This window comes from Brienomyrus brachyistius, chromosome 10 (genome assembly GCF_023856365.1).
Source record: "Brienomyrus brachyistius isolate T26 chromosome 10, BBRACH_0.4, whole genome shotgun sequence".
In the NCBI taxonomy this organism is placed as follows: Eukaryota; Metazoa; Chordata; class Actinopteri; order Osteoglossiformes; family Mormyridae; genus Brienomyrus; species Brienomyrus brachyistius.
Genome location: NC_064542.1, coordinates 3276426 through 3302781, shown reverse-complemented (window position 1 = coordinate 3302781; position 26356 = coordinate 3276426). Strand labels below are relative to the sequence as shown.

Genomic DNA, 26356 nt, shown 5'->3' with positions numbered 1-26356 from the left:
GAAGATGGGGGGGGGGACTGTTTTGTAGACTGCAAGGGTACAGAGCTGCTGTCACAAGGGACTGTCTTCTCCAGGTTGTGGGGGCGCTTAGACTTCAGTCTGCACGCTGTGGTAGGAGGCAGAGGGGTGCCGGGAAAGGGGGGGGGGGGTCACTTACCGCCTGCTCTGGTCAGAATGGAGAGCAGCTGGTGCTCTAGCTAGGAATCACGGTCGACACAACAATGTGGCCTTGAGACGCCTGGGGAGGGCAGGGGGAGGCTGCGGCTTAGCCTGAAATCCTAAACCACTTGCTGGTACATGGCGTGACTGCTTTTTCCCCACCCCCCTCTCTGAGCCTATTATATTAATGTATTTTCACTGATCGGCCTAAGTTTGTTTTGGCCAAAAAGATATATATATACATCCTGCGATCCCTTTAGGGGTCAGTAGGGGTGCGCCATTGAGCCGTGAATGGGAGATGCGTGCTCTGCCAGCAGCCATTTTGTGTTCCCTGGTAGACCATTTTATGAAGCAGAGATGATATGATTACGTCTTTATTCACTTACGCGCCCTCCAATCAGAGCACATCATACTGGGAGTATAGTAAGCTCTGACGCCTGCACAGACAGCCAGACTTATTGGTGGAGTTTTTATGAATGAGCAAGAGAGATGATGCTCATACTCCAGTGTTATTAGGCAGGCTTGTGCAGTTAGACTGCACTGTAAAGTGCCAGTTTTCTGAGCGGACAGGGCTGCTAGTCCCATGTGAGTTTATGCAGAATTGAAAAAGGACGGTGTCTTTCTGAATGTGAAACAGAGCTGTTCTCTTTCATGGCAATTACTTACTTGTTCAATAGGCAGGAAAGCAGACATTTAAGTTCCAGGTCATTAATATCTGTTCTATTTGAATTGAAAAGCTCATAAAAGGCACCCTGTGTGTAACCTGACCGGAACCCCGCTCGGGTTCGATCCCATGCCACATCCTGCTGTGAGTCTCACCCGCTTGCAGCACATTCCACGACCCGCAGGGCTTTGAGTGGTACATTGCGATCTGTCACACAGGGTACTGCAAGAATCGCCATTACTGTACTGTTATTGTGTTTGTGTTAATTCTTGGCTGAGGGTTTTTATCCAAAGCTGCTTAGATGCACTTGTTTATCCTGCTAGTTGTTAAACTGGAGCAGTTCAGGTTTCATTCAAGGATACTGCGGCCCCTTCTGGGATTTGAGCTGACCGCCTTCTGGCTATGTGTCAGCTCATATTTATTGGATTGCTGCTCAGTTTTGTATGTTCTTATTCTGGAGATTTTTAAAATTAAATTAAATTTATTTAATTTTATTAAATTTAATTTAGCATGCATATTCTGTTAATCATCATATTGTAGTGTGATATGTTTGTTATGGTTCGAGACTCCTGGGGAGCCAGTTGCTCGTCTGATGCTCTCTCTGGGGTGGGTGGGTGGGTGGGGGGGAGTGACCTCTGAGCATGGGGGGGTTTTGTGACGGATGTGTATGCACTGAGAGATGTGAATGGGCTTAAACAAGGTTTAGTTATTTGGGTCCTGCACAATGTGTCTGTGTGGCTGTGGGAGTGGTGTTTGCAGTCTGCGCCATGTTGGGGGGGGGGGGGGTACGATGTGTCTGCTTGTGGAGATTATTCTCCATGAAAACTTTCTCGGTGGCAGTAGAGCAGAAGTGTGGTACAGCTGTATGACGAACATCTGACACTTACTCACTGTTGGCTGGCCGGTCTCCATTTCCACAGGGTATTAGGACTGCTGGGTTATGGGGCACTTGGTGCCGGAACAATGACCATTTAGTCCCGTTTTTCCCATTGGAGGGGTGGGATATGGTTGGGGGGATGATTTTGTGAACCAAGCGGCAGGAAATGGCTGAGGGAACGTTGGAGGTCATGTTACAGAATAAGCTTTCATGATGTCCAGCAGATGTTATGTGGCTCCTTTCATCTGTGTAACACGCCATACTTTCTGCTGGAATGCATGTCGTTTTACTCCCTGCTCTGGTGCCGTTTGAGCCTCACTGTTGGCATTTTCACCGTGAGAGAGATTTGTTAGCTGTATGTGTGGGCATTTGTTTAAACCTTAAGTCAAAGCCGGCCTGTTGTGCCACAGACGGTTGTGTAACTGCCTTTTAAATGCTTAGCTTTCTAATGAAGTTTCTTGGCTAGAAGTGACTTGAATCGAAAACAGAGCAGCTTCTGCATGTTTAATTTTCCGTCTCTTTACAGTTAAGAAAGATGCAGACGGGATGGACGACAAGAAGGCAGGGCAAAAGAAGAAGGTCAAAGAGCTCAAGGTTCTCGACACCAAGGCGTCCCAGAACCTCTGTGAGTCTGGGATATCGGGTCTATGGAAGCAGCAGCAGGGCTATCAGCAGCAAATTTATAGGCAGATTCAGCAGAACTGCTCCCTTTTTGTTGTGTGGCACTTTCCTGTCATGTAAAAAAGTAATAAAAACAAAAAAAATAAAAAGTAACTTGTGAATAAAAACATTACATTACACATCACCTGCCCATGGAACGATAACATAACAATTTTTACCATTTAAGTATGAGTAAAGGCACATGGAAATTAATTCTGTAGTTGTTACATATCCCATCTTACTCTTCTCTGACATGGGTGAGTGAAGCTTGGGGTCAGAGCAGGATCGGCATTTTTCATGGTTAAGGGCCTTGCTCGAGATCCCAAAACTGAAATGATCACTTAGCTGACCGTGACATTTGAACCGCCAACCTTCCCATCCCAAACACAGTATCCTAAACCGCAGAGCCTCACACTGTCCCACAACTTGTTAATTATGTATTTAGTTCTGCAGTTTAATTTATTGTGTTTTATATGCTAAAATGGATGATTCCATTAGCTGGGATCCGCATGTTCAAAATCCAGGCAGGGGATGTTCAGCATTTTCTTAATTTTGCTGCAGCAGCGTATTGAGATCTTACTGCTACACAGGTGGAAATGGGGAGCTGTGAGTGTGTGGGTGCATTCAGGAAACCTCGCCATTTCGCCCCGGAGTGCTTCCTGTGGTTATCTTGGCCTGATAGCGTTGTGATGCTGTGTTCTGCAGCCATCTTCCTGGGTTCTTTCCGTCTGCCCTACGAGGAGATAAAGAACGTCATCCTGGAAGTGAACGAGAAGGTGCTCACGGAGTCTATGGTTCAGGTATGTGGCCTGCTTAATTCAGCCTTTCGGCCCTTGTTTATATCGGAAACACCAGTACAAGCGGCTGAAGCCTGTTTTCCAGCCTCCCTCAGATAATGATGTCAATAATTAGTGTCGTCTGGAATGATTTCAGCAGTGATTTCTGCATCGCATTATAAGGTCAGCAGTGTGGCTTCAGTGAGGGCTTGATGCTGCATTAGTCATTGGCGTTTGTTCCTTTCATGCTACCTTTCCTAATATCACTCAGTGTCCAGTGTCTGATTTTTTTCAGTCTGCTGCAGAAACATTTAACCTACCCAGAATGGGTTCATCCTGTAATCCAGGAGACAACCACACTAAAACCACCCATAAGCCCCTTAGATCACCATCACAGCCAGTTTCTGTGCAGGCATCTGTTGTTCTGACCTCAGCAACATGTTTAGGCAGAGATAGGGATTTGCAGTATCCCAACCTGCCCCTCCATGAATGCCAGGAGTTAATAAAGTTAATCACAAATGAAGTTACTTTATTCGCTATTGTACAAGCACTATTGCAGCTACACAGGAATTCTCTTGTTTTTGCATAGCCTGCCTTGCTTTCTTATGGGAGATACTAACGTACTGGTGAGAGGGCAAAGCTTGGGTCTCAGAGCACAGGGTCAGCCTTTTTTCTGGGTGCCTCTGAAGCAGTTTTTGGGGTTAAGCAGAAAGTACTATAGTCCACTATGAATCCCTTTCCCTTGTTGGCTGTGTTAAATGTGTTCTATTCTTTTAAAATGCCAGTTATTGAAGTGTCTAAATGCTGATACCTTCTCTCTTCATATTACAAAGCTCTTTAAAAGGGACTGTTCCCCAAAAAGTTCCACTCCTGTCATTTGGTGAACAGATTGGTCAGGTTGGGCTGTGCTGAACCTGCTGCCTTAGGCTAACGTAGCGTTGTTCTCTACCTCGGGACTACAGAACCTGCTGAAGCAACTTCCTGAGCAGGAGCAGCTGAACGTGCTGGCGGAGATGAAGGATGACTATGAGGACCTGGCAGAGTCCGAGCAGTTTGGAGTTGTGGTGGGTTCACACATGTGCAAGGGGACGCATGCGATATGCGGGTTTATCCCTGAATTCGTATCATGCAGTCAGCATGGCCGACCGGATCGGTCCGCTTTAGCCGTGACCTTGACCTCTGACCGCTGGCCTCCTCCAGATGAGCGCCGTGAAGCGGCTGAAGCCGCGACTCAGTGCCATCCTGTTCAAGCTTCAGTTTGAGGAACAGATGAACAACATCAAGCCGGACGTGGTCTCTGTCACGGCGGCGTGCGAGGAGCTGAGGAAGAGCAGCAACTTCACCCAGCTACTGCAGATCATCCTGCTGGTTGGGAATTACATGAACGCCGGGTCACGCAATGCAGGCGCCTTCGGCTTCAGCATCAGCTACCTCTGCAAGGTGCGTCCCTGCTTGAGAGCACTCGCTGGCATTGCGGCGCTGAGTCAGTCGATTGAAGTTGCCCGTTGAACTGGGATGCCTGTTCCATGTGCGCAGTTGCGGGACACCAAGTCTGCGGATCAGAAGATGACCCTGTTGCACTTCATAGCTGATATGTGTCAGGAGCAGTATACTGACATCATGCACTTTACGGAGGAGCTCATTCACGTGGAGAAGGCCAGCAAAGGTGAACACACCCCTACCACACTCCCACTGACCACTCTCCTCTTGGTATTCGGTATTAATGTCCTTCTCTCCCTCCATGTCAATCACACTTCCATCTCCATACCTACAACCAATGCTCACCTGTCCCTACCCAATGATCAAGCTTACACTTATTTCACAAGAACATCTACCTACCCCCAGGCTGTCTCTTGCTCCATCTGGTTGTCACACATTTTGATTGTATCGCAGCTGAACCCCATGTGCTTCCTCGTGTTCCTGTTGCTTTCCATGGGCACTTTGCCATGCTATGCCATGACTGTTGCGTCTCGCCCCAGTGTCGGCAGAGACTCTGCAGAAGAACATCGACCAGATGGGCAAGCAGATCAAAGACCTAGAGAAGGACATTGAGACTTTCCCACCCCCTCAGTGCGACAAGGATCTGTTTGTGGAGAAGATGACCATATCCTTTCTGAGCCGGGAGCCAGAACTACGCTCGGTGTACCTTTCCAGACCAGAGGTCTGAAGAGGCCTCAGTGTGGTTTTGGTTTTGGTGCATTTAGAGCACACATGTAACCAAGTAGCACATGCTGTTAAAATGTAGTCTGGTGACAATGAGCAGCACTTTCTCTCTCTCGCATTTTTGAGGAGTCTTACTCTTACTGTAATTTTTTTAAATTCCCAATATGTTTTTCTTTGTCTTTTCCAGTAGGGAGGCAAAGAGCCATGTTTATAACTGGCCCTACTTGTAGTCACTGTTGACCTTGTGCACAAAGTCCTACTGTTCTGCAGAGAATGACCACAGGCCTGTTGAAATACCGCACACCTACTCTGCTCTCACAGGACAGTGCTGTTGTGTTTGACGTGGGTGGGAGGGTCAGGGGCCATAGGTTGCGGGGCAGTTTGAGCAGTTTCCTTGTTAGTGTTTAGAAGTCTGCTCTTCATTATGCCACTGAGGTGGGGATGAGCTACGTCAACAGTTTTCTCAGACTCCTTAACCCTTTCAGCACAGCTTTGTTGGCAATGCACGGGAGCAATACGAAAAGCTTGATCTCATGCATCAAAACATGATCAAGCAGTATGAGGACCTGGGCAAGTATTTTGTCTTTGACCCCAAGAAGATGTCAATAGAGGAGTTCTTTGGCGACCTCAACAACTTCTGTAACATGTTCCAGGTGAGCCAGCTTTTTTCTCCCATGTAGTGTTGAGAGTCCATTCAGCAGTGCCGTGGATCTTTACCCTCTGAGCAGAGGCAAATTTACCATTAAGGCAGATGTGGGAAGACAACTGGGCCCTAGAAAACTAGGGGTCCATGAAGACAGAATGCCCAAATAATATATTTATGGATATAAGATAAATGACCATTTAAATTTATAGCAACATGTCTGGTATTTAGCATTTTTAGCGGCAGTTTTAAGAATAGAAATAGTCCCCCCATCCCAGCTATAATCTACTATTCCAACGTTGAGACTCTACTCTATCCAGCTTTCTTTTCACACAGAAGTCTAGTGGTAGGCTACCCGTTGTTTCACTGCCAAGCTGCACAGAGCAGCCTAATGAGAAGAAAATGACTAAGACTAACATTACATCTCGTGTCTTTGATACCGTCCTGCTAGAGTGGTAGACAAATCATTACCAGATGCAGAGAGAACACAATTAAATGCATGCAAATATTCAAGACTGACCTTAGTCTCATGGGTGGAGTAAGATATACGATATCCTAGAGCCATGGCAAAAGAGAGAACGGTTAAACTTCTTAAGTTCGATTGATTGATCCAATGGTGCAATACCCCTCTCCCCTCGCTGGATGAACTTTACCAAATGCACTCCTACCCCCACCCTGGTTTTACCGCTGGCTCCCTGTGCTTTAATCAGCAGATTATTGATGTTCTGTCATTTTTAATTCCGTCTCGTTTCTCTTTCAGCACCAAAAAATAGCTCACATAGCCCCCCTACCCATGTCAGCCCTGCTGATCCAGAGAAGTTAGCCTACCCTTTACCTTTATGTGGCACTCAGATGCCATTAGGGGTTTCGCTTACCATCAAACTCCGAACAGCTCTTAGCCACATCTCACACTTGCCTGTTTTGAGGAGCAGCTAGTATTCCGGGAACATATAGCAGAGCTCTTTTTATACCATGCAATTGCTCAGCAGAGGAAGGGTTTAAATCATTTATTCAGAAAGCCACCCATCTTGTTGTTATTTGGGAAGCACCTCCTGGAGGCGGGTGGGTGTGGAGTGAACGAGTCTGTCTCATGGTGTATCTCCCCTTCACCCCCCCCAGCAAGCAGTCAAGGAGAATCAAAAGAGGAAGGAGGCTGAGGAGAAGATGCGGAGAGCTAAGCTGGCCAAGGAGAAGGCTGAGAAGGAGAAGGAGGAGAAGCAGAAGAAGAGTCAGCTCCTGGACATCAATGCAGGCGAGTGGAGGGTCATCAGTCAGTCCTGTCATGCAGCACATCTTAACTTGGTGGCTGGGATGCTTTGCCACTGAAACACTCCATTTAAGTGTAGGGAGTTTACAGATTTATAAGTGGTACTATGTTGTGTATTCTTCACTATTCTGCACAAATCTGCATACACATTCATACATTATTTGGACACTTTCCTGAGTGGAAAGTGTTCCCATAAAATTCACATAATTCAAATGTTTAGTCAGGATCAGGGATACCTAAGATGTATGACACCGCTAGTCTTCAGCATAATACATACAGTAGATATATCGTGCCACAGGTGTAGATGCACGATATCGGCCAATGATCATTAGAAATCAAGATTTCGACATCCATGTTTCGATCATGGCCAATATTGCTGGCCAATATTTAAACTTCAGTCAATATTCAAAGTTAGCAGCAGCAGAGCTAAAGACGCAACTGCTAAGATAATGGGGATGACTACATGGCATGGTTCTGTAGTACAGGACGAGGAGGGATTCCATCAGCTCATTCATCGCATACAGCAGAGGTCTTAAACTGCCTTCTCATGAGGTGGTCAACTCGTTGGTTGAAACAAAATCTTTTTTACTTCCTGAACCTGAACTGTACACCTTTATTAAAATTCACCAGGCAGCAGTAGCACTGCGGATTTTTGGTGTTAAATCATTTCTCTTTTGTCTTAAAAAACAGCTGAAGTGGACTGCCACTGTCTGACCATATGATGTGGTTGCTATATAAAAAGCAAAAATCAGCATTTTTAAATCCTGGTTTAATCCTGGTTCTGTTGACAGAAGGCCACACAGCAGGTTGCTTCCAGGCTCAAAATTTCTAAGACAGCAGTACACAAAAACGACCTGTGAATCAGTATAACCAAAAACCAGCCAGATAGAGGGCAGAAGTGACTTTCTAATGGCAGAGATGACTGTCAACTTATCCGACTTCTCATGAATCTTGAAGTATCTCATGAAGTATGACATCAAGTGACCTTCAAAAGGAATAGGGAACATTAAGAGCCGGTGTGAAGTGCACTGCTAGGACAGTGCGTATCAGGCTCCTGGAAGCAGGACTGAAGTCCCATAAAGCATGGAATCTTAAAGGGTGGACTTTATTTCCAGAGCTGTACATTGGTTAACGGCATCCGTCAAATTTCCACATTGGTACACCATTACCAGGGGGCTTTTTCTAGAGAGACCACCACGAATTCCCTCTGTCTATGGAGGCCCTTTACCTCCTTGTATATGCAGCCATTTCACATGTCCTTACTCGGCACTCTTCTATAGGACATGACTTCAGTGTAACCTGTAAGCAGTGCCGGGATTTCCGGCCCCCGCTTCCCCCATCCACACATTTCCACTTTGAACCAGTGGAGGGTGCTCTAAGTTTATTTAAACACACAGCCAAAGTTGCATATTGGTATTAGAAAGACAGCATCACTACCCTGGGAGGAAGAAGCTGTCTTATTGTCTCGTGTTTAAAGAATTTCTCCGTTCACCCTGCCAAGACTTTCTGGAATATTAGAAACAGACCAGCTGCTCAAATCAATCTTCATCTCAACTGCTCACTAGAGAACACATTACTCAAGGCATGTATGCTGCTGGCATATTTATATCACAATCGGGTCCTCATGGAAAAAAAATACTTTAAATTGGAGTGATATGTTACTCCTGGGCCTCATTTTTGATCTATTCCAGCCTTATTGTACTGCACCTTTTCTCTTCCTTTACCCCTAAGGTAGTTCTTCGCTGATCCAACCTTATTGTCTCAGTCTCTGGTAATGGCTCAGCCATCCTTTTATGTATCTACACTTAATCATCTTCAGCACGATGTTCAGAGATGATGCGAATGACGTAGGCCGCCCTGGAATTGATTTAAAGACCACACAGCTATGCGGACATGTAAACTGTCTCGAGCATATAACCTGCATCGGCTGTTGCGAGTATATTATACTTGGAAGCATGCGTCACCCCCCCTCAGACCCACAAACCCTCCCCCCTCATTCCTGACCTATTTTCAGGCATTCCTTCCATACATCTGAAACAACACACATCCCTATGGGATGAGGTATCTGGCCTGCGCTGCTGCCTGTCTCTCTGCACCTTCGTATCCCCTCGTATACCGGGGCACCATGCTCATTCAGTGTATTCCCTCTGTACCCTGTACTCTATAGTTATGACCAGATAATTCCAGTTTAGTCTATTTTGTCTGCTGTTAAATAGTGCTTAGCATTGACCTGAACACTGTCTATGTCGAGGTTCCACTATACCACATGCTTACTACATCTGTATGTTGTATATATCTATATGCATCATCTTCAGTTAACTGCAGTTGTTCTGTGCTGTACTCAGTACAGTTATCATGTTCTGGTTGTTAAGTGCAATATAGGCCTACAATTAGCGCTCTGTCGCTGTCATTCTGTACTATGTCGTCAATGAGCCTAGCTTCATAGGTTAGCATTGCTGTATGTTAGCCGTATGCCTTCTGATATACAGCAAGTCCCCAGGTTATGAACGGGTTCCGTTCCCTATGTCTGTCTTTAAGAATAAGAAGTAGGTAAGTCGGAAAAATAATATAGTACATAATCATACAGTATTATTAAAAGTACATACAGTACTGAATAGGCTTTATGTCCATTTGTAAGTTCAAGTTGTCCATAAGTTCGATGTTCTTAAGCTGGGGGCTGCCTGCACTAGAGCATTCCCAGGCTGTTCATACCATGCATTGTTTCCATGCCAAACACAAGCTAGGCAATAACCCTAAAAACCTGACCTTCAAGCCCACTGCACTGACTGCCCACTAAAAGTCCCTAAAGATAAAATATACAAAAACTTAAACTGACACTAAAATATATTTTAAAAACTAATTTAATTTGTCTTTCATTTTCTGAATCTGTTTAAGGTGAGTCTTAAAGGAATTTTAAGAAAAAATAAGAAATGATCACTAGATTTATGTTGTGATAACTATTGATATTGACTGATATCAAAAAGATTATCATGATAAATATGTTTTACTGTATCGCCCATCCATACTGCTGATATAGAGAAGACTTCCTGATTCCCAGGAGCTACAGCCTCTGCTATCTGAATCTGGGGTCAAAAGACACAGAGGCCCTGAGATTCGTTTTGCTTGTCAAGGAAAATAGAAATCAGTTGTACTGAGTCTTATAGCTGAGGTCATGGAGAAAACTGCTACCGTGTTTACATTGGCCTGCAGCACCTCACACTCGATTTACAGACTTCACTGAGCTCAAATGGGCCGTGAGAGCCTGGAATGTTGCACATCACACAGGAAGTGTGGATCAGCTTCCTGTTTTGCACAGTGACTGGAAAGTCCCATGGCCCTAAAGCAAGTGGCCACTTGTCTGCCCAATTAGCAGCCCAAATGTAAACAAACTAGATATAACTCTTGTAGTCTCATGCGGAAGGCTTATCAAGTACAGAAATGACTGTGGCTCACCAGTAAATCAAGGGGGAGTTAGATATAACAGCGAGGAAATGATGTCGCATTATCAGTTTATACTGCAAGTCTGTTGGCATGTACACCTGCTCCTGCTACATAATGCGTGCTGATGTCACACTTCCCAATCCCCACCACTAGTTGTCAGTGTTGGTCAAACAAGAGGCTGAATGTTACAGCTAAAGGACAAAGGAGCAGGAGGGCGCTAACTTTTGCCTTTGTTTTCTCATGAATGACAGTATTATAGCTACAGTCTATGCCTTTTAGTACAAGCGGTGTGTTGACCTTGACCACATGGGAGTACCTGTACTCCTAGGTGGCTTGGTCGCTAGTCAAACAAGGTATTGACCCTCGTTGCTGCAGTTAACTTTATGTAACCTTAGTCCTTAAAGCTTTTAAGCGGTTAATCTCCAAATTAACTCCTTTACTCCTTGCTGTTATTAAAGCATTTATATTATTAATATTTATTAGCTGATGGTAACAGTATTATGACAATTTTTTTTACCAATTAATGTAGAAACTGGTTTTGATCCGGTTCATTCAGCCTTCCTTGCTGTTTATAATAACTAAGATGGCTAAGCCATCCACCAGGCTAGAATACCAGGCAGTTTTCATGGTAGTTAACCTGGTCATTCATGGTACTTGGTTACATGGTGCATATTTTTACCCTTTAAGAGCAATTTGTGCCAGAAGCAGGAAGACAACCCATGTGAGTTGCAACAGATGTTTATATTTTTATAATGCATATATGACCTGGTTGAGCATGAAGGTGACCCATACGCCTCCTCCAAGCACTATTGCCTGATTCTCAGTAATATATTTTTAAGTGTTACTTAACTAGATCATTCTGTAAGCATGAATAGAGTCAGTTTTTTTCCTAATGTCAGGAAAAAAATCTTTCATTCATATGTGACCTACAAAGCAAGCACAGGCTTTCCTTTTAATTCTGTTTCCTGAAGGTTAGTTTTACTTGATTATTATGGAAGTGGGTCAAAACATGGCTTGAGTAAGGAGGCATGTAAGCTGGGTTACCAGAAATATTTTTAAATAATTTAACACATACAGTTGCCTACTTTGACCACTAGGTGGTATATGTAGACCACATGGGAAGTTCCTGGCTAATGCTGGTAGTCTCTGTGTCCCGTCTGTACATGTGTTTGTCCGGGGGGGGGTTGTGTGTACTGAGCATGCGTGCTTCCAGAATCCCCCTAGAGACTCCAAGGATTTAACTCCTTTAACCCCGTCATGAGAGTGGCGGTAATGCGAGCCATCTGTCGGCTTTCGGGGTTACCCTGACACACATCCTGCACGTCCTTTGCTGGATCCTTTGTGGCGTAACAGTGTGGGATCGTGTATCGACGTGTAGCTCTTGTATTTCCTGGTAGCAGAACTGGGCCATTTGCACATCTGGGTTAATGTGGACTCTCCCTCACCACATTCACCTGCGTAAATTTGACTCCCCCACTTGTGGTTGCTAGGCCGTTATGTGGTGAGCCATTCCAGCTACATATTCCTATAGTTTTATCTCGTAAACCGCCAGCAGTCGCTGATTAACTCTGACTACCACTCCACCCTCCTGCAGGAAGGAAAAAGACAACCAAATGTCAGTATAGCAGTTTATTCACTGCATGGCATAGTTAATTGTACAAGCACTCATTCTCATCCTGCTTATAGGGTGTGTGCTTCTTTCTTGCAGGAAATATAATAGTACAGACTGTTTCCAGTGATGGGGGTGCTCTTCTGATTTACGCTGTGCTCCTTGTGCACAATGAGCTTTTTTTCCCCACTGGATTCAGCCGCCCAAGGGTGTTTTATTTTTGCACACACACAGATTTTCTGCATTTGCATGTTTCTCACTTAGCATATACTAATAATGCATTCATTATTCATTGCTCACAAATAAATTTGCAGTATGTTCACCATTTGACTACCTTTATTAGCAACAAAATGTCATATCTTTGATTCATCAAAGTAACCTCCTCAGGCAGTTATAACAGCAGAGAAAATTTGAGGCATTCTTCTCACAAGGGACATTAAATCCTGCTCTCCTGGGAAAGAACAGTTAACTAGTGCATTTAAAGTTAAAGGACAGCCTAGAATGTGAGAGAATGCCATCACCACACAACCAGTTAACAGGATGTCAGACATGCACTCTTACATACTCTTTCCATGTCATAAAGGAGACTTGTTTTATTTCTTATGTTTTCCAGAGGTGGAGATTTACAGTCCAGTACAAATTTTTCAACCAACCAGTTGAGGACTCTGAAACTGTGACTCTTTGTACTCAACTGGTTGGTTGAAACAGAATCTTGGTCTGGATTTGTACTATCTGGACCTGAAATCTTTTTATCTATAGTCTTTCACTCGACTTTCCAATGCTTAACAAGAATATAAAATCTGCAGATTATGAAATGAATGGAAGTGGTACAAACCGGTGGTGTGCTGGGTATTCTGCAGACCTATGAAAACCTCCTTTGCACCTTCTCTGTTTGCTGAACTACGATGATGATGGAACTTCGATCATCTATAGACATTTTCCTCACTACCCGCGTGTGTACTTGTGTACGCATACACGCACCTGCTTTTTGTGTCTTCCTGCGTTGTGGCACCTTTCCCTGACCGTGACTAAATACTTGTGCATGTGTTTTCTCCGCCTAGATGGTGATGAGACGGGCATCATGGATGGCCTGCTGGAGGCGCTGCAGTCGGGAGCAGCCTTCAGGAGAAAGAGGGGTCCCCGGCAAGCCGGTGAGTGCGGCACCCTGCAGCGGGGGCCACTCAGTGGCCGGAGGCACGTCACGCCTCCCTGCTTCTCTTCACATTCTCCTGAAAGGGCTCTAATTCAGTCAGACATCCTGGATAGAACCTCTCCCTGCTGGGAAGCCTCCGGTCTCAAACTTAAAAGCAGTTTGTGTGCCTTTAGCCGTAGCATTAGCCAGATGGTTTATTTGGTCACACAGCCTACACACCTCTGAGGTCTCTTATGTTTGAGGCTCTCTCTCGCGCACATGGTACATGCCGTCATTCACAATGCTGAGTGTAGCAATAATCCAGTTTATGAGAAAGGGGTGTTTTTGTTTTTTTTTTTTTTTTTGTTTTTTTTTTAACTGGGAGAAAAATGTCCCACAGGAAAGCTTAGAGGAAATGGCCTGCGATCTCCATATTTTATGGGATTCGCATGCATGGTTTTGCATTTGAATCCTAAAGACTGGAGCGATGGACTTACAGTGCGAGTCGCTTTCCTGTGGTCAGCCAGGAAATATAGGCAGATATGTAATGTGGAATCGTAATTTGCCACCATTCATGCCAACATGCTCAAATTCTTTTTCACAAACTGGGTGACCAGTAGGGGGCAACGTGTTCCTAGCGAGCTGATGAATGCACACAGTTTATGATTGGGTATATAAGATAATAAGGGACACTGCAGTCGGCTCTGGACATTCCTGCTGACAGATTCCCCTGGGGGGGGGTCCAGTCACGATTTCTCTGCCCTCCCCCACAACAGACTAGCAAAGCAGGAGCTCTGGGCTGCGACACTGCAGATCAGACACTTTTGACGAGTCTGAGGTTTACACTCCACCCCAGGGCAAACGCTAATTAACACCACAACAGGCCTTTACACTGTACGTGCCTCAGGTTTTACAGCCATGTCTTTCGCTGCCCTTTTCTGAAGAGTGTGTGTGTGTGTGCGTGCATGTGCGTGTGTGTGTCAGTGCTCGTACTCTGACACCAGCAATGATTCCTGTCTGCCTCTGGCCCCAGCTGCCAAACAGCATGAAAGAGGCCTCATTCCCCCTCTCTTTCTGCCTTTGTTGTATATGTAACTCTCCGAGTGGGTGGGTGTATGAGAGAGCCCGCGCTTTTCTTTAGCCTCAGTCCAGTGGTTGTGTTTCCTCCAGCTGCTGGAAGTCTCTGAAAATAGTAGCCGCGGCCCCAGCTCCCCTGTGCCTCTGAATCAGACCGGAGGCAGCTGCCAGGTCGTGACGCGGGAGCTCGTGCTCCCTTCTCCATGAAACGGATGCACTCTCCATATCGTCAGAATAATTAGATTGTTTTTGTTTTTTGTTTTTCTTTGTGAAGTGACTTGGTGCTATAGCATGCTGCTTCAGAGATCTCTGCTAAGATAGAGAAGTGAAAGTTCTTTTATAACCATTGGGCTTGAATTGGTGCCGAAGAAAATTCCCTCAGATCTTAAATTTATCTACACGTATGTGGAATTTATTCCAAACCCACACCTCCCTATGAGATTAAAAGAAGCCATTAAACTGGTTCTTGCTAAATTGTAGACTCCTCAGCATACGTCTCCCTTACTATCTGTGTATATTCAGGTCTTACCCTCCTTGCCACTGGCTGGTGACTAAAGGGAGTCAAAACATTTCAACTGTCCTTGTATGGCAGCCCTTGGCCGAACTCACTGCAAACAGCTGCGTTTTTGAAGAGCGCTCCCCAGTGTGCGCCCTATCAGTGGACTGTGTAGTTTCAGCACTGTATCCCGGGGCTTTCAATCCGAATCCAGATCCCAAATGTATCCTGGCATCTTGATTGCATCACTGCAGTGCCTCGACATTAAACCCTACAGTTACAAAAGTTGTTCGTAATGTCAGAGTCCGCTATATATAATCATAATAGCAGCCTTTGTTGGAGCCAAATGATTGTAATATTGCTTTTTGATTGTTTTTGAAAATTGAAATGAATAGTTTGGGGGACAGATGGTTCATTAGGCATGCTTCTGACAATGTCACCTCAGTAAAAGCTATGTTTACGCTCAATGAACTTACACCTGTGCGACCTTCTGGCTGTCACCCTATGAGTCCATATCTCTTTGGAGATTAGCTGACAATGACCTATAAGCATTGACTTCAACATTTTGTATATGCTTATCCTTGTTAGGTCGTACGGGGTCCTGGAACCTATTCCAGGCAGCACAGGGCACAGAACAGGGGCCCGCCATGGATGGGAAGCCAGTCCATCGCAGGACACATGCCCACACACTCACGCACACTTTGTGAACTTAATAGATGCTCTTCAACATACATGAGGCATATGAAAAAATGTCAGCAGGAAGTTGGTGTCTATGTTTTGTGGAGCGTTTGTCTCAAGCCAGTTTCTGCTGTCCTGTTGACACGCTGATAATTCTGTCCTCAGAACAATTTCATTCCAACTTTAGGCTGCCATTGGTAAATGGCATACATGTGCATCTCTTTTTTTGGGAAGATGACTGCTGTGTTTCTTACACGTCTTGTGGTTACAGCCTTTGTAGGAGGGCCATCATCTTTCCTCTTAAAAGTTTATTTTTAAAAGATGACTTTGTGTAATACCTCGCTTGCAGAACCCCCCCCCCCACCCCCAGGACATGACAGAGCTGCCACATGCTGTTTTAGTTCACGCAAAACCCCCGTGCCTAACAGTCTCTGTTTATTTGTTTGGTTCCTTTGTGTGTCTCAATGTCTCCTACCATTGTATTCTGAGTTTTTGCTGAAATAGCTCTACTCTGTTGCTCCGAGATCCTGTATCACGAGAGGTGGTACCACCAGACAGCTACAACCAAATGGATTCATCTATCTGGTGCCAATGAGTCCATTTTTCACTGCAGTTTTCACATACGTGTCACACGTGACTCAATGGCCAGTGGTCTTACATTGTGGCCTGGACATGGAAGGCGGGGCTGAGGGCTGAAACAAAGGGACTAGTGTTTGCTCACATGGTTAAGGGGTGAGTAACTGGAAATGGATCACAAGAGGGGCTGTAGGATTAGATCTGAATGGCTATAGAGTTCACGGATGTTCATCTGTGTCTTGGGGTGCTCTTCCCTTTTAAGTGGGGTGTGGGAGGCAGTGAGGTCACCCTGGAAGTGTGCCTGTCCAAACCTACGTCCCCATGGGTACTGTGGTAGTTCAGCTGCTAGCCAGCTGGATATGAATTTCCTCTCTGCACCGTCCAGGCATGGGGGCTCCTGATTTCCAGATACTGGCATCGAGAAGGCCTACTCTTTGAGATGAGGAGTATTAAGCTAAGGTTTGGCTGAAACTAAAGTCTGTATAGAGGGGAATGAACTCTGATTGGACGGCTCCGGTGCAAATGTTCAGCCCCGTAAATGGGTGACAGCAGTCCCGGCTCACTGCTGCGAATCAGGGACAGATCTGTTTATGCCCCCGGCCCTCATCTGCCTTTCGAGGCCTGCTGTCCCAAATCGGCTCATCATGGGTGTCCCAGCCCTTGTCAGCATTACAGACTGATCTTGTTTTCGGCATCTACAGTTATGCAAACTGTGTGCGTGTGTGTTTGCGTGTTTATGTGTGGTGCTCTGGTACAAAAGCCTTGCATATCTATATACTATAGGCCTTCACATGTCAATACTTGCATGTGTGTACGTGCTGATAGGGCTAACAGCTGCCTTCAGGAAATGAATGGGAGCTTTAATATCGCTGGAATAAACACTCTCTTGTGTGGTATTGTTGCTTATGACAGTCCCGGTCATACGCTGTGTGCTACGTTCCATGGACACTAAGCTGAATGCATTTTGTGGGAATCTTCACACCTGGCACTTTATGGGGTCAGTGGTTGGTTCAGTTGAATTTTGGCCACTGTAAACCTGCTTTGTATTTCCTTTTAGGCACTCTGGTCATTTGGACACATTACAGGGAGAGTGCAGTCTGGTCCTCCTGATAAGTGCCCTGTGGTGGTATTTGCAGGCTTAGCTCGCAGTGGTGGTTGGTTCTGGAGTAAATTCTTAAATCACGATTGGTGACTCTGCTAAGCTTAACGTAGTGCAAGTCGCTTGCTGTGGACCTGATCCCTGTGCAGCTTCCCACTGGCATTTTTTTATGTTTAGTTATGACATCTCAACCAGAGACTGTAAATTGTTGGCACATTTGCCGTGGAAGGGTTAGCCTTGTTCGACAAAGATTTGCCTGGAGGTGGCTGGTTCCAATCCCTGTCGTGCCGGCACTGTTCGCATATCTGTTTTTGTATGACTGCGATACTTAAATTGAACAGCTGAAATGAAAAATCTCACTGTATATGTGGACCATATATTGGATGGAGAGACTATATATATATATATATATATATATATATATATATATATATATATATATATATATATACACACATATATATATATATATATATATATATATATATATATATATACACACATATATATATATATATACACATATATATATACACATATATATATATATATATATATACACATATATATATATATAATATATATATATATGTGTGTATATGTATATATGTGTGTGTGTGTGTGTGTGTGTGTGTTATACGTATATATATTTTCCATGGATAAGAAAAAGATAATCTTCCAAAAATGAATAAATAGATTTATTATTATTTTTAGGACTATAAATGTGTAACCTGGTGAGTAAGACTGCCTACCTGCTCAAATGGGCAGCTGACTAATAAAACCTGCCAATTCTTCACTCTTGCTCTGTCTTTTTCATTTGTCCCCAGCTCTCTTTTGTGGATCATATATATACAGTGTCTGACTCACTGGATCCGGAAGTGTTGTCAGACTTTTTATTCCTGCTTATTGGGGGAGGGAGGAAGGGAACGAAGCAGGAGGAAACGCTCCTGACAAACACTACTCATAAGCGCACGTACACACACACACACACACACACACACACACACACACACACACACACACACACACACACACACACACGCACGTACACACACACACACACACACACACACACACACACCTACCTATGCCACATGCTCACACTGCAGTTTTTCCCATTTTCCCTCAGTTCTTCAACAGATCTTACTGCAGACACTGCACTCTGTGAAGTTGTTTCATATGGAAGTCATCCAGAGTATTTCAGAGCGCCCGCTTTGCACACACACACTTTCCACAGCTCATCAGCAGCCAGCCGAGTTCATTTCGGCGGGAGGTTGTTTTTGCCTCAAGGGGGCCGGGCTTCGGCTCCTAATCACTAACAGATGAGCCCCCTTCGCTGCCACCGCAGGCCCACGTTCTGCTCCATCTCTGCCTCCAAAAGTGGAGCTTTGCTGTTCCTCTGGAAAACAACAGTCCCTTGGTCTAGACAGCAGGGTTCCCGAGCTCTCCGTCGGTTTGTCCGGTTTTGTCACAGTGGCTGTATGATGGTTCTCCTTTGTTCCAGCCTGGGTCTAGTCACACTGTCTCCCCCCCCCCCCCCCCCCCCAAATGCACACATTCTTCTTTTGGACTTAGCCGGGTGATCCTGTTTCCTCTAGCTGCTGATGAAAACCATGTCCTTCTGAAAGCATCCAAAAATAGCAGATATTCCTGCCATTCTCCTGTGTTTTCATTTGGGCCGGAGGTGATAACACTGCATGGAGAATGGATGCTCTCCTTTGGAGTGAATTCTCAGTCTGTTGTAAGTCTGTCGGAACTGTCCCGATACGCGCAGCTGAGGGGGTGAAGTAGCTTTTCTTAATTTTCTTTAAAATTTAAATCTGTAATGACCCTGATATTCTTCTAGGGTCATTTACATAATTCTTAATTAGTTTCAGCTAAAACCACTACTTTATGAATCTTCTAACACAAAGAAGGTGTTAATTTAATTATGTAGCTGCCAGCTAGTATTAATAGAAGCTTTTTCAAAGTGTAATCTCTCTGGGAGGGGTGAGGCCTGTGCCTTATGTCCCATGCTGCCTACCGTCCTTGCTGTGTCTCTTTCCCTCCCCTCCTCCCTGTCCCTGCTCCCCTCTCAGGTCTTGTGGGGTGACTGTCATTGGGACAGCACCTCTTTAGGATGGACGCCTGCGTTTATACACATTGGAGTATGATTACACTGTCATCCTCGCAGACATGCACGTCTGCACGTGTAAATGTGTACATGTATGGGCATACCTGTTCTGACCATGTGTTCTTCCTTCCTTCCCAGATTCTGTGATATCTTTGTCTGACCTCATTTTGGACACCTGCCTGGTAACCGTGTGTGTCTCTGATTTGCTGTGAGCTCAACGTGACAATAGCTAATAGGTGCTATAAAGCACACAGACATTGTCCACACATACACATGAGATCATGTCTGTGCACAAGCTTCCCAGAGCACGTTGACCCCTCCTGGTGACTTTGTGGCTTGGGTGTCGCTTGTGTGAGGTGCCATTGGGAATTCTGGCCGTCTTTGTGGTCGGCTGCATGTGGATGGTGAGTTGAGAGAAGCAGGGCGCACATGTCTGCAGGCATGCATCCCATCTGCATGCATGTCCACATCCATGCATGCCTGCTTCAGCTCTTCTTTGGGTCCTATCAGAATGACCCTTGTGTAAGTGTTGAACAGAGAAGGAGCATGGGATCAAACAGACTAAGGGGCAGATCTGTCTATCAGTGAAATCCAGGTCTCTGGTACAGCCCTGTAGGTCCTGTCTGACCAATGTTTCCCATACCTGCCTGACTCCATTTACCTGCTCAACCCCTGATATGCAGAGTTAAGCCAGTGTCATGCCCTGCTGTTTGCATGAGGGACAGGTCGTTTTTACCACCGATTTCATCCCTTATAGCACCTACTTTGCAGATCGCAGTCAGCTGGTTGGTCACTATCCTGCCATTAAGAAACACTCTCCATCCGAAACACGTTCGCTCACTCTTGGTAGGTTGGGCACACATTCTATGCATTTTCAGGTCTTTTCCTCGTCTTTCTTGGCATTTTTTGGCCATTATCAGGTAGCAGGTAGCATAGTAATTTGGCACATGATTGCTGGGATCTGGTGCTACCTCATTCTGGGATGTAGCATATCAAGCAGATAAGTGTGAATTCATTGCCTGTGAGAAAGCATGAGCGCTTTAATCACAGTGTGACGCACGCTGTTCTCAGCATTGACACCTAAGCAGCATAAGTGACAGCAAGTCTTGGCAGGTTTATTGATTAATTTTCTGAAAAGTGATATTTTCCCTTTTTGCTGTTTATCCGGTTTGACATTTTTATGTGTCTGTTGTTGTCTGGTTAAACACACAGAGGAGGATCCTTAGTTTTTCACATCCAGAGCTTGTTCGATATTTAAAATGCAATGTGCCATTATTAGCATCATGGTTACCTGAAAAGGAGTGTGAAAATGGTGAATTTAAACACTCACTGTGTGGGTTGCTGGCACATCCCACATCGACATTGATTCTCTCACGTTGTCACAGAGAGATTATGGAGTTTAACCCCTTCCAGCCAGGCAGCAGGGGTTGGGTAAACCGAATGCTTCCGGTTGCTGCCACAGGGGGCAGACGTAAGCTTCCCTGCAGCCACAGTCCTTCTTCCTTAGTTCATTACTTCCAACCCCTCCTGTCTCTTACCACCCATACAGGCAGAGCAACAGAGAACAAACACACTTCCCACAAATACATTATTATCGGCAGGATGTGTTCAGCCTCTAGATTAGTTACACGTATCTTGTAGGTGTATTATTTTTTTCCTGCATCTGTGTGTCTGTGTTTGTGCGCATGCATTTTCTGCATCTGTGTCTGTGTGCTCATGCTTTTCCTGCATCTGTGTGTGTTCACATGCTTTCCCTGAATGTGCGTGCATGTGCCTTCCGTGAATTTTTGTGTGTCTGTATGTGCACATGCTTTTTCTGCATTTGTGTGCATTTGCATACCTATATGTTTTTATTTTGTGTAGATTTTTAGCTTCCTTTGTGGATTATTTTATGTGAATGCCTGTGTGTGTGATGAGCACACACTCACATGCACGCACACACAATCTGCAGCCGCTCTGTGTGGAAGGTGTCAGAGTGCCGATGGCATCCATGCTGTCTCCCACTGACCTACATAATCCAGCCTGAGCAGTGAATGGAGCCTCCCACACGTGGAAGGAGGGGGAGGGAACCAAAGGCTGTCATAAGGAGGCCAAGCTCGACGCCACCGTCCACTCCCCACGCGCGCACCCAGCAGCTCCCCACGCGCGCACCCAGCAGCTCCCCACGCGCGCTCCCAGCGGCCAGTGGTGCTGCTGCTACCTCTGTCCCCAAAAAAGCGCTCTGCCGGTCCTCAAGTGCATAACGGTCATCTGCAGCCCAAACAGAGATCTTTTAGTGCGCCTTTCCAAGCAGAGCCCCTAGAATGTACCAATTGGTTTGTGTAACTGAGCACTGTGGGGGGAGGAGAGGTGGGGGAGTCACTGCGCACTGCCCCAGGGCCCACATTTGGCTTCTGCTGGGTGTAAATCTGTCTTAAAGCCACACACAGTGTCACCAGCCGCTCTTGAGGCAAGGCTGGGGGAGCGTCAGGGGTTTTGTGTGTGTGTGTGTGTGTCTGTCTGTCTGTCTGTCTGTGTCTCTGTCTGTCTGTCTGTGTCTCTGTCTGTCTGTCTGTGTCTCTGTCTGTCTGTCTCTGTGTGTGCGCATATGTGCATGCGTGTGTGTGAACGCTTGTCACGCCTCATGTACCTAGTGGTGACGTCACCCCCCGAGCGCAGTGCCAGAAGCCCCTGCATTGCAGTGGAGTGTTCTGATCACTCTTGAGTTCTCCCTAAAATACCGTCTCCTCGGCGAGAATGCTGGGTAACAAACCAAACAAACATCTTCTGTGATGTGCTCGGTAACTGCACTATACAAATACAGATGCAACCGTACACTTTCTTTTTGTTGAATAAATATAACTACATTCCTTTTTTAAAATAAGCATGTAACACGCCTGAATGTATTTTCGATGAGTAAATTCCATACTTTCATGTTGGCATAAATAAATGTAATCATTCCGTTGTATTTATAAACTTAGCTAAACTTGTATGCTGGGAGGAGTGAATATAATCATATCCTTCTATATGTGGATAAGTAAATATAGCTTTGCTATATTTCTAGTTTTTCTGTGTTTGAATGGGCTATAAGCACATTGTAGGTTGTCCAGGGTGTGAAATTTCTGTCACAATATGTACAAATGTAGTGAGTGGACATACAAAATAAGGTGACTTCAACTCATTAAATAACAAATGAAATATAGGCTGTTAATACTCTTACTGAATGTACAGAAGGACAGAAGACTGAGGGGACCAGCAGAATGGCACTGTCCTTGGGTTCAGAAATAATCTAAACTAGATCTCATAGATACTGCACATGGCTTACAGTTACAGACATTTGGTGATGTGCAGCCGCAAAGCCATTCTCGGGTTTAAACCCTTGAGTTTTAGTCCAGTGGTATTTTATAAACACAGTGAATCCATCAGACGGACCTGTTCTCCTGCTGGTAAGCGTTGACAAAATCCGGGCTTCTTTTATAAGGACTTGGCAAGCTGATACGACTGATTAGCATCGACTTTGGATAGGATTTTTTTTGGTTAGTGGAATAATAATAATCATTAAAAAAATTATTTGTATACTCCAGCTTCCCTGTAATTTCACAGGGTGCATTTACAATTCTGCCAAAAATGTCACTGCATTTAGTAAAAGGGCAGGTTTTTTGAGTGCTGGGAATGCTGTCACTCTGCAGTGAGTTTCTTCAAGCGTATGTCTGCCATAGTCTGGTGGTGTGGCTGTATCTATACTGTAGTTCTGTTTCCTGTCTTCGGTCTGGGAATGTGTTTGAGGCGCCCAGAATGGATCTTGTTACTGCGAGGCTCTGTAGCATGGTTGGGATACTGCAGCTGGCTCCCCAAGGATTAAACGGAATCTGTTTAAATCCACAGCTCCTTGTGTCAGTCAGTGTTTTCTCCACTTCTCTCTATTCACTTCGTTCTCCGATTCGTAGCTACTCCTGTTTGATAAACACTGTGTTTGTGTCATTAATGCAGCCACTCTACGCTTGTGTTAGAGAGGCTTTGTGCGCATCTGTGTGAGATGGACGCTCTTCGTGGATGTTGTACTGGACTTAAAAGCGTGGTGGCAGGAAGCTCTCTCATAAAGCTCATTCATTTCTAATGAAGTCGCCTCAGTCATGTGCAGCTGGTCAACCCAGAATACAGATCAGCATTGTGCGAGTCCAGGGATATCACAGCTCTCTGTTAGCCAAGGCGATGGCATCGCATGATCCATTCTAGGCCATGATTGAGAAGATTCAGATTGAGGAGAAACCCTTTGTTGAGACAGACATGTACAGGGCCATTATTCCTCTCACCAGATCATTTTCCAAGGTTTTTTTCATGATGTTTGGAATGAATAAATATTTCCCTCAAACTGTAGGGTGGTCTCCAGGTCTCAGGGGTTCATAAATGATTTAATATTAACAGAGGGGGGGTTGGTTATGGGTTTGTAGGTGTGGTTGGTGCCAGGCGTTCCTTGCTTACACAGCAGAGCTAAGAGGTCCATGTTTTATGTGCTATCTTAAGTGTCCCATTGTGTCCAGCAGTTCAGTTGGGCTTGGGATTGTTTCAGTGGTTCATGAAGCTACTTCAGGAAACTTTCACTGTGGACCCATCATCAAATTTCCATAATGGATTTGGGGTATTTTTTCCCTGCATACCATTTTTGTAACATTGCTGATGATCTTCCTGTGTGGGAAGGACTCGTTATGGTTTGCATTTTTGACCTAAAGTAAAACATCACATGCTTAACCTGCCAGGTCATGTCTGTGTTTTTGTCGGTTTATCTGTTCGGTCTGCGTGTCCTTGACTTTTTAAGAGAGAAAGGAAGGCCTCCGCTGTGCATAAGGCCTCAGTTATTAATTATCTGATTCAAAAATGATGAATATCTCAGATGCCACTGCAACAGTTTTGTTTAGGTCAATTGGTCATTGGTAAGTCTGTTCTGCCCTCCCAATAGCTTTAAGCTAGTGATTTGTCTGTGTCTGCCCCCAGCCAACCGGAGAGCTGGCAATGCTGTGACCTCCATCCTGGCCAAAGAGCTGCTGCAGGACGACACCTCAAGCACTCCCAAGAAGACCAAAAAGGAGGAGAGCAAGGCAGAGGTCCTGCAAGAGGCTGACCTGGAGCTTGATCTGCTGGAGGACGCCCCATCCCGTGCCAGTTAAAGAAGCGCCTTTTAACTGCTGGTCTGAGAGAGATGGAGGGGCAATAGATAGACATACTTTTGGTCATTTCAGTAGGCTGCCTCCTACATCCCCTTTGTGTAACTGTTACTGCGTCTTCCCCTTAACTCCAGCACATGCTGATTTTTCCACTACGCCTTCGACTGGCTCTAGAGTAGATTTCTCCGTAGCTCCTGCTCCATAACAAGAGCAGGCACCACATCAATCTCACTTTTGTTCTCATTCTCTTGTAATGCACTTTTTTCTTCCTCTGTCGCTCTGTCATCTCTCGTAGTCCTATTCCGACGTGCCTGACAGACGCATGCGTGTGTGAGACAGGCAGCCTGAATACTTCTCCTCTTGGGGAGAGCTCGGTGGAATGGACCATACAGCAGACGGTAGTTTCCAACGGGTCTGGTTAGTTTTAACATCATACCGCTGCACCTGCTTGTATCTGTGTACAACTATACAAGTGCAAAGTGCCACGATTCCACAGCCGTCACCTGCAGTGTGTCCCTGACACAGTGATACACGACAGGGCCCCCCCATTTGCTGTGACATCTTCACCACCTTTTGTAGCTGTCAAAGGGCTGGATCATCAACACAGTTTGAATGTTTTTTTTTGCCCCCCATGATAATCTTCAGTATGGGGATGTTATTGTTGCTGATGTTCGTTGAGCATAGCGCACCTTAACACTGCTCTGCTCCCCTGGCACTGCAGTGGCGGGCCCCTCTCAAGGGCCCTGGATGTTCTGTTACTTCGCTATCATTTCTGGTCAGCCGCTGTCGCTGTAGAAACATGGTGTCCCTGGATATTACTTTGGAAGGAGTAGTGGTCACTGGGAAAAAAAGTGCTTGTACAGTTACTGAGGATTAAAAGTGGTCACTGCTGACCTAGCACTGGGGTGTCCTCTCCCTCACTGCCCTTAAGTCAACCCCCTGAAGTGCACTTAGGAATGGGAAAACAGTCACAGCAACTGTAGTTGAAGCATCTCGTAAGACCCTGATCCATGACAAGGCTGGGCCTTCACTACACCGGTGAAGGGTTCATATCTTGTTAACATTTTTTACTTTTTAGGGGTCTCTGTGGGATCTGATAGCCATACAGACTATGTTGGCTCATCGAACTGGGACCAATGTCAAATCCATGATCTGTATGTTTATAGAGAGAACTATGTATGAACAACCTGATATCAGTGTTGTTCTCTATACCCAGCACTGGCGACGTGCCTTGTCGAGAACACGTTTGTTGAAATATTATCTAAGTATTGTCTGCACGATGCCAGTAGGATGATGCCAGTAAGGAAATTAAAGAAATACTGTAATATTTGGCTGACTTTCAGAAGCCAAAAATGCTTGATTATTTTTTCTTTTAAAATAAACTTTCTTTTCTATACCAATTTTTATTCTGAATATTTTAATATAAGTAATGGATTCCAGTTGTGATTTCACCAGGACTTTCCAGTTCACGGCGGTATTATTTGTATATTGAACTATCTACTGTACCTAGACACCCTGTTAAGTTGATATTTTCCAATCCCATACAATAAAGTGTCTTGAATATTGTGTACAGTTATCTCCCCTGCTTCCTCTGTTTCAGCAATGCAGCGTCGTCCTGACAGCAGCGACGCGTGTACATGTGACCATTGCTCTGCTTGTGTTGCTTGCTAACTCCAGGTCTGTGCTAATAATGAGGTCTGACCCCTGCAGCACTAATAGCCTTGGGGCTTGCGGAAGCGGGATGTCGCCCCATACACTTTCATTGTCATATTATAGTTCACACAC

At 45.2% G+C, this 26356-nt stretch overlaps 1 protein-coding gene across 1 annotated transcript; it reads left to right on the top strand.

Annotated features, from left to right (window-relative positions):
- The first annotated feature begins 1614 nt into the window (after window positions 1–1614).
- LOC125750245 (protein diaphanous homolog 1) lies at window positions 1615–26141 on the top strand. The gene is made up of 10 exons (XM_049027730.1): window positions 1615–2325; window positions 3066–3160; window positions 4099–4200; window positions 4337–4576; window positions 4673–4802; window positions 5116–5241; window positions 5789–5952; window positions 7062–7194; window positions 13321–13410; window positions 24402–26141. Exons 1-10 carry the CDS (start codon window positions 2247–2249, stop codon window positions 24572–24574), a joined length of 1332 nt encoding a protein of 443 aa, XP_048883687.1. The 5' UTR covers window positions 1615–2246; the 3' UTR covers window positions 24575–26141.
- Window positions 26142–26356: the final 215 nt, after the last annotated feature.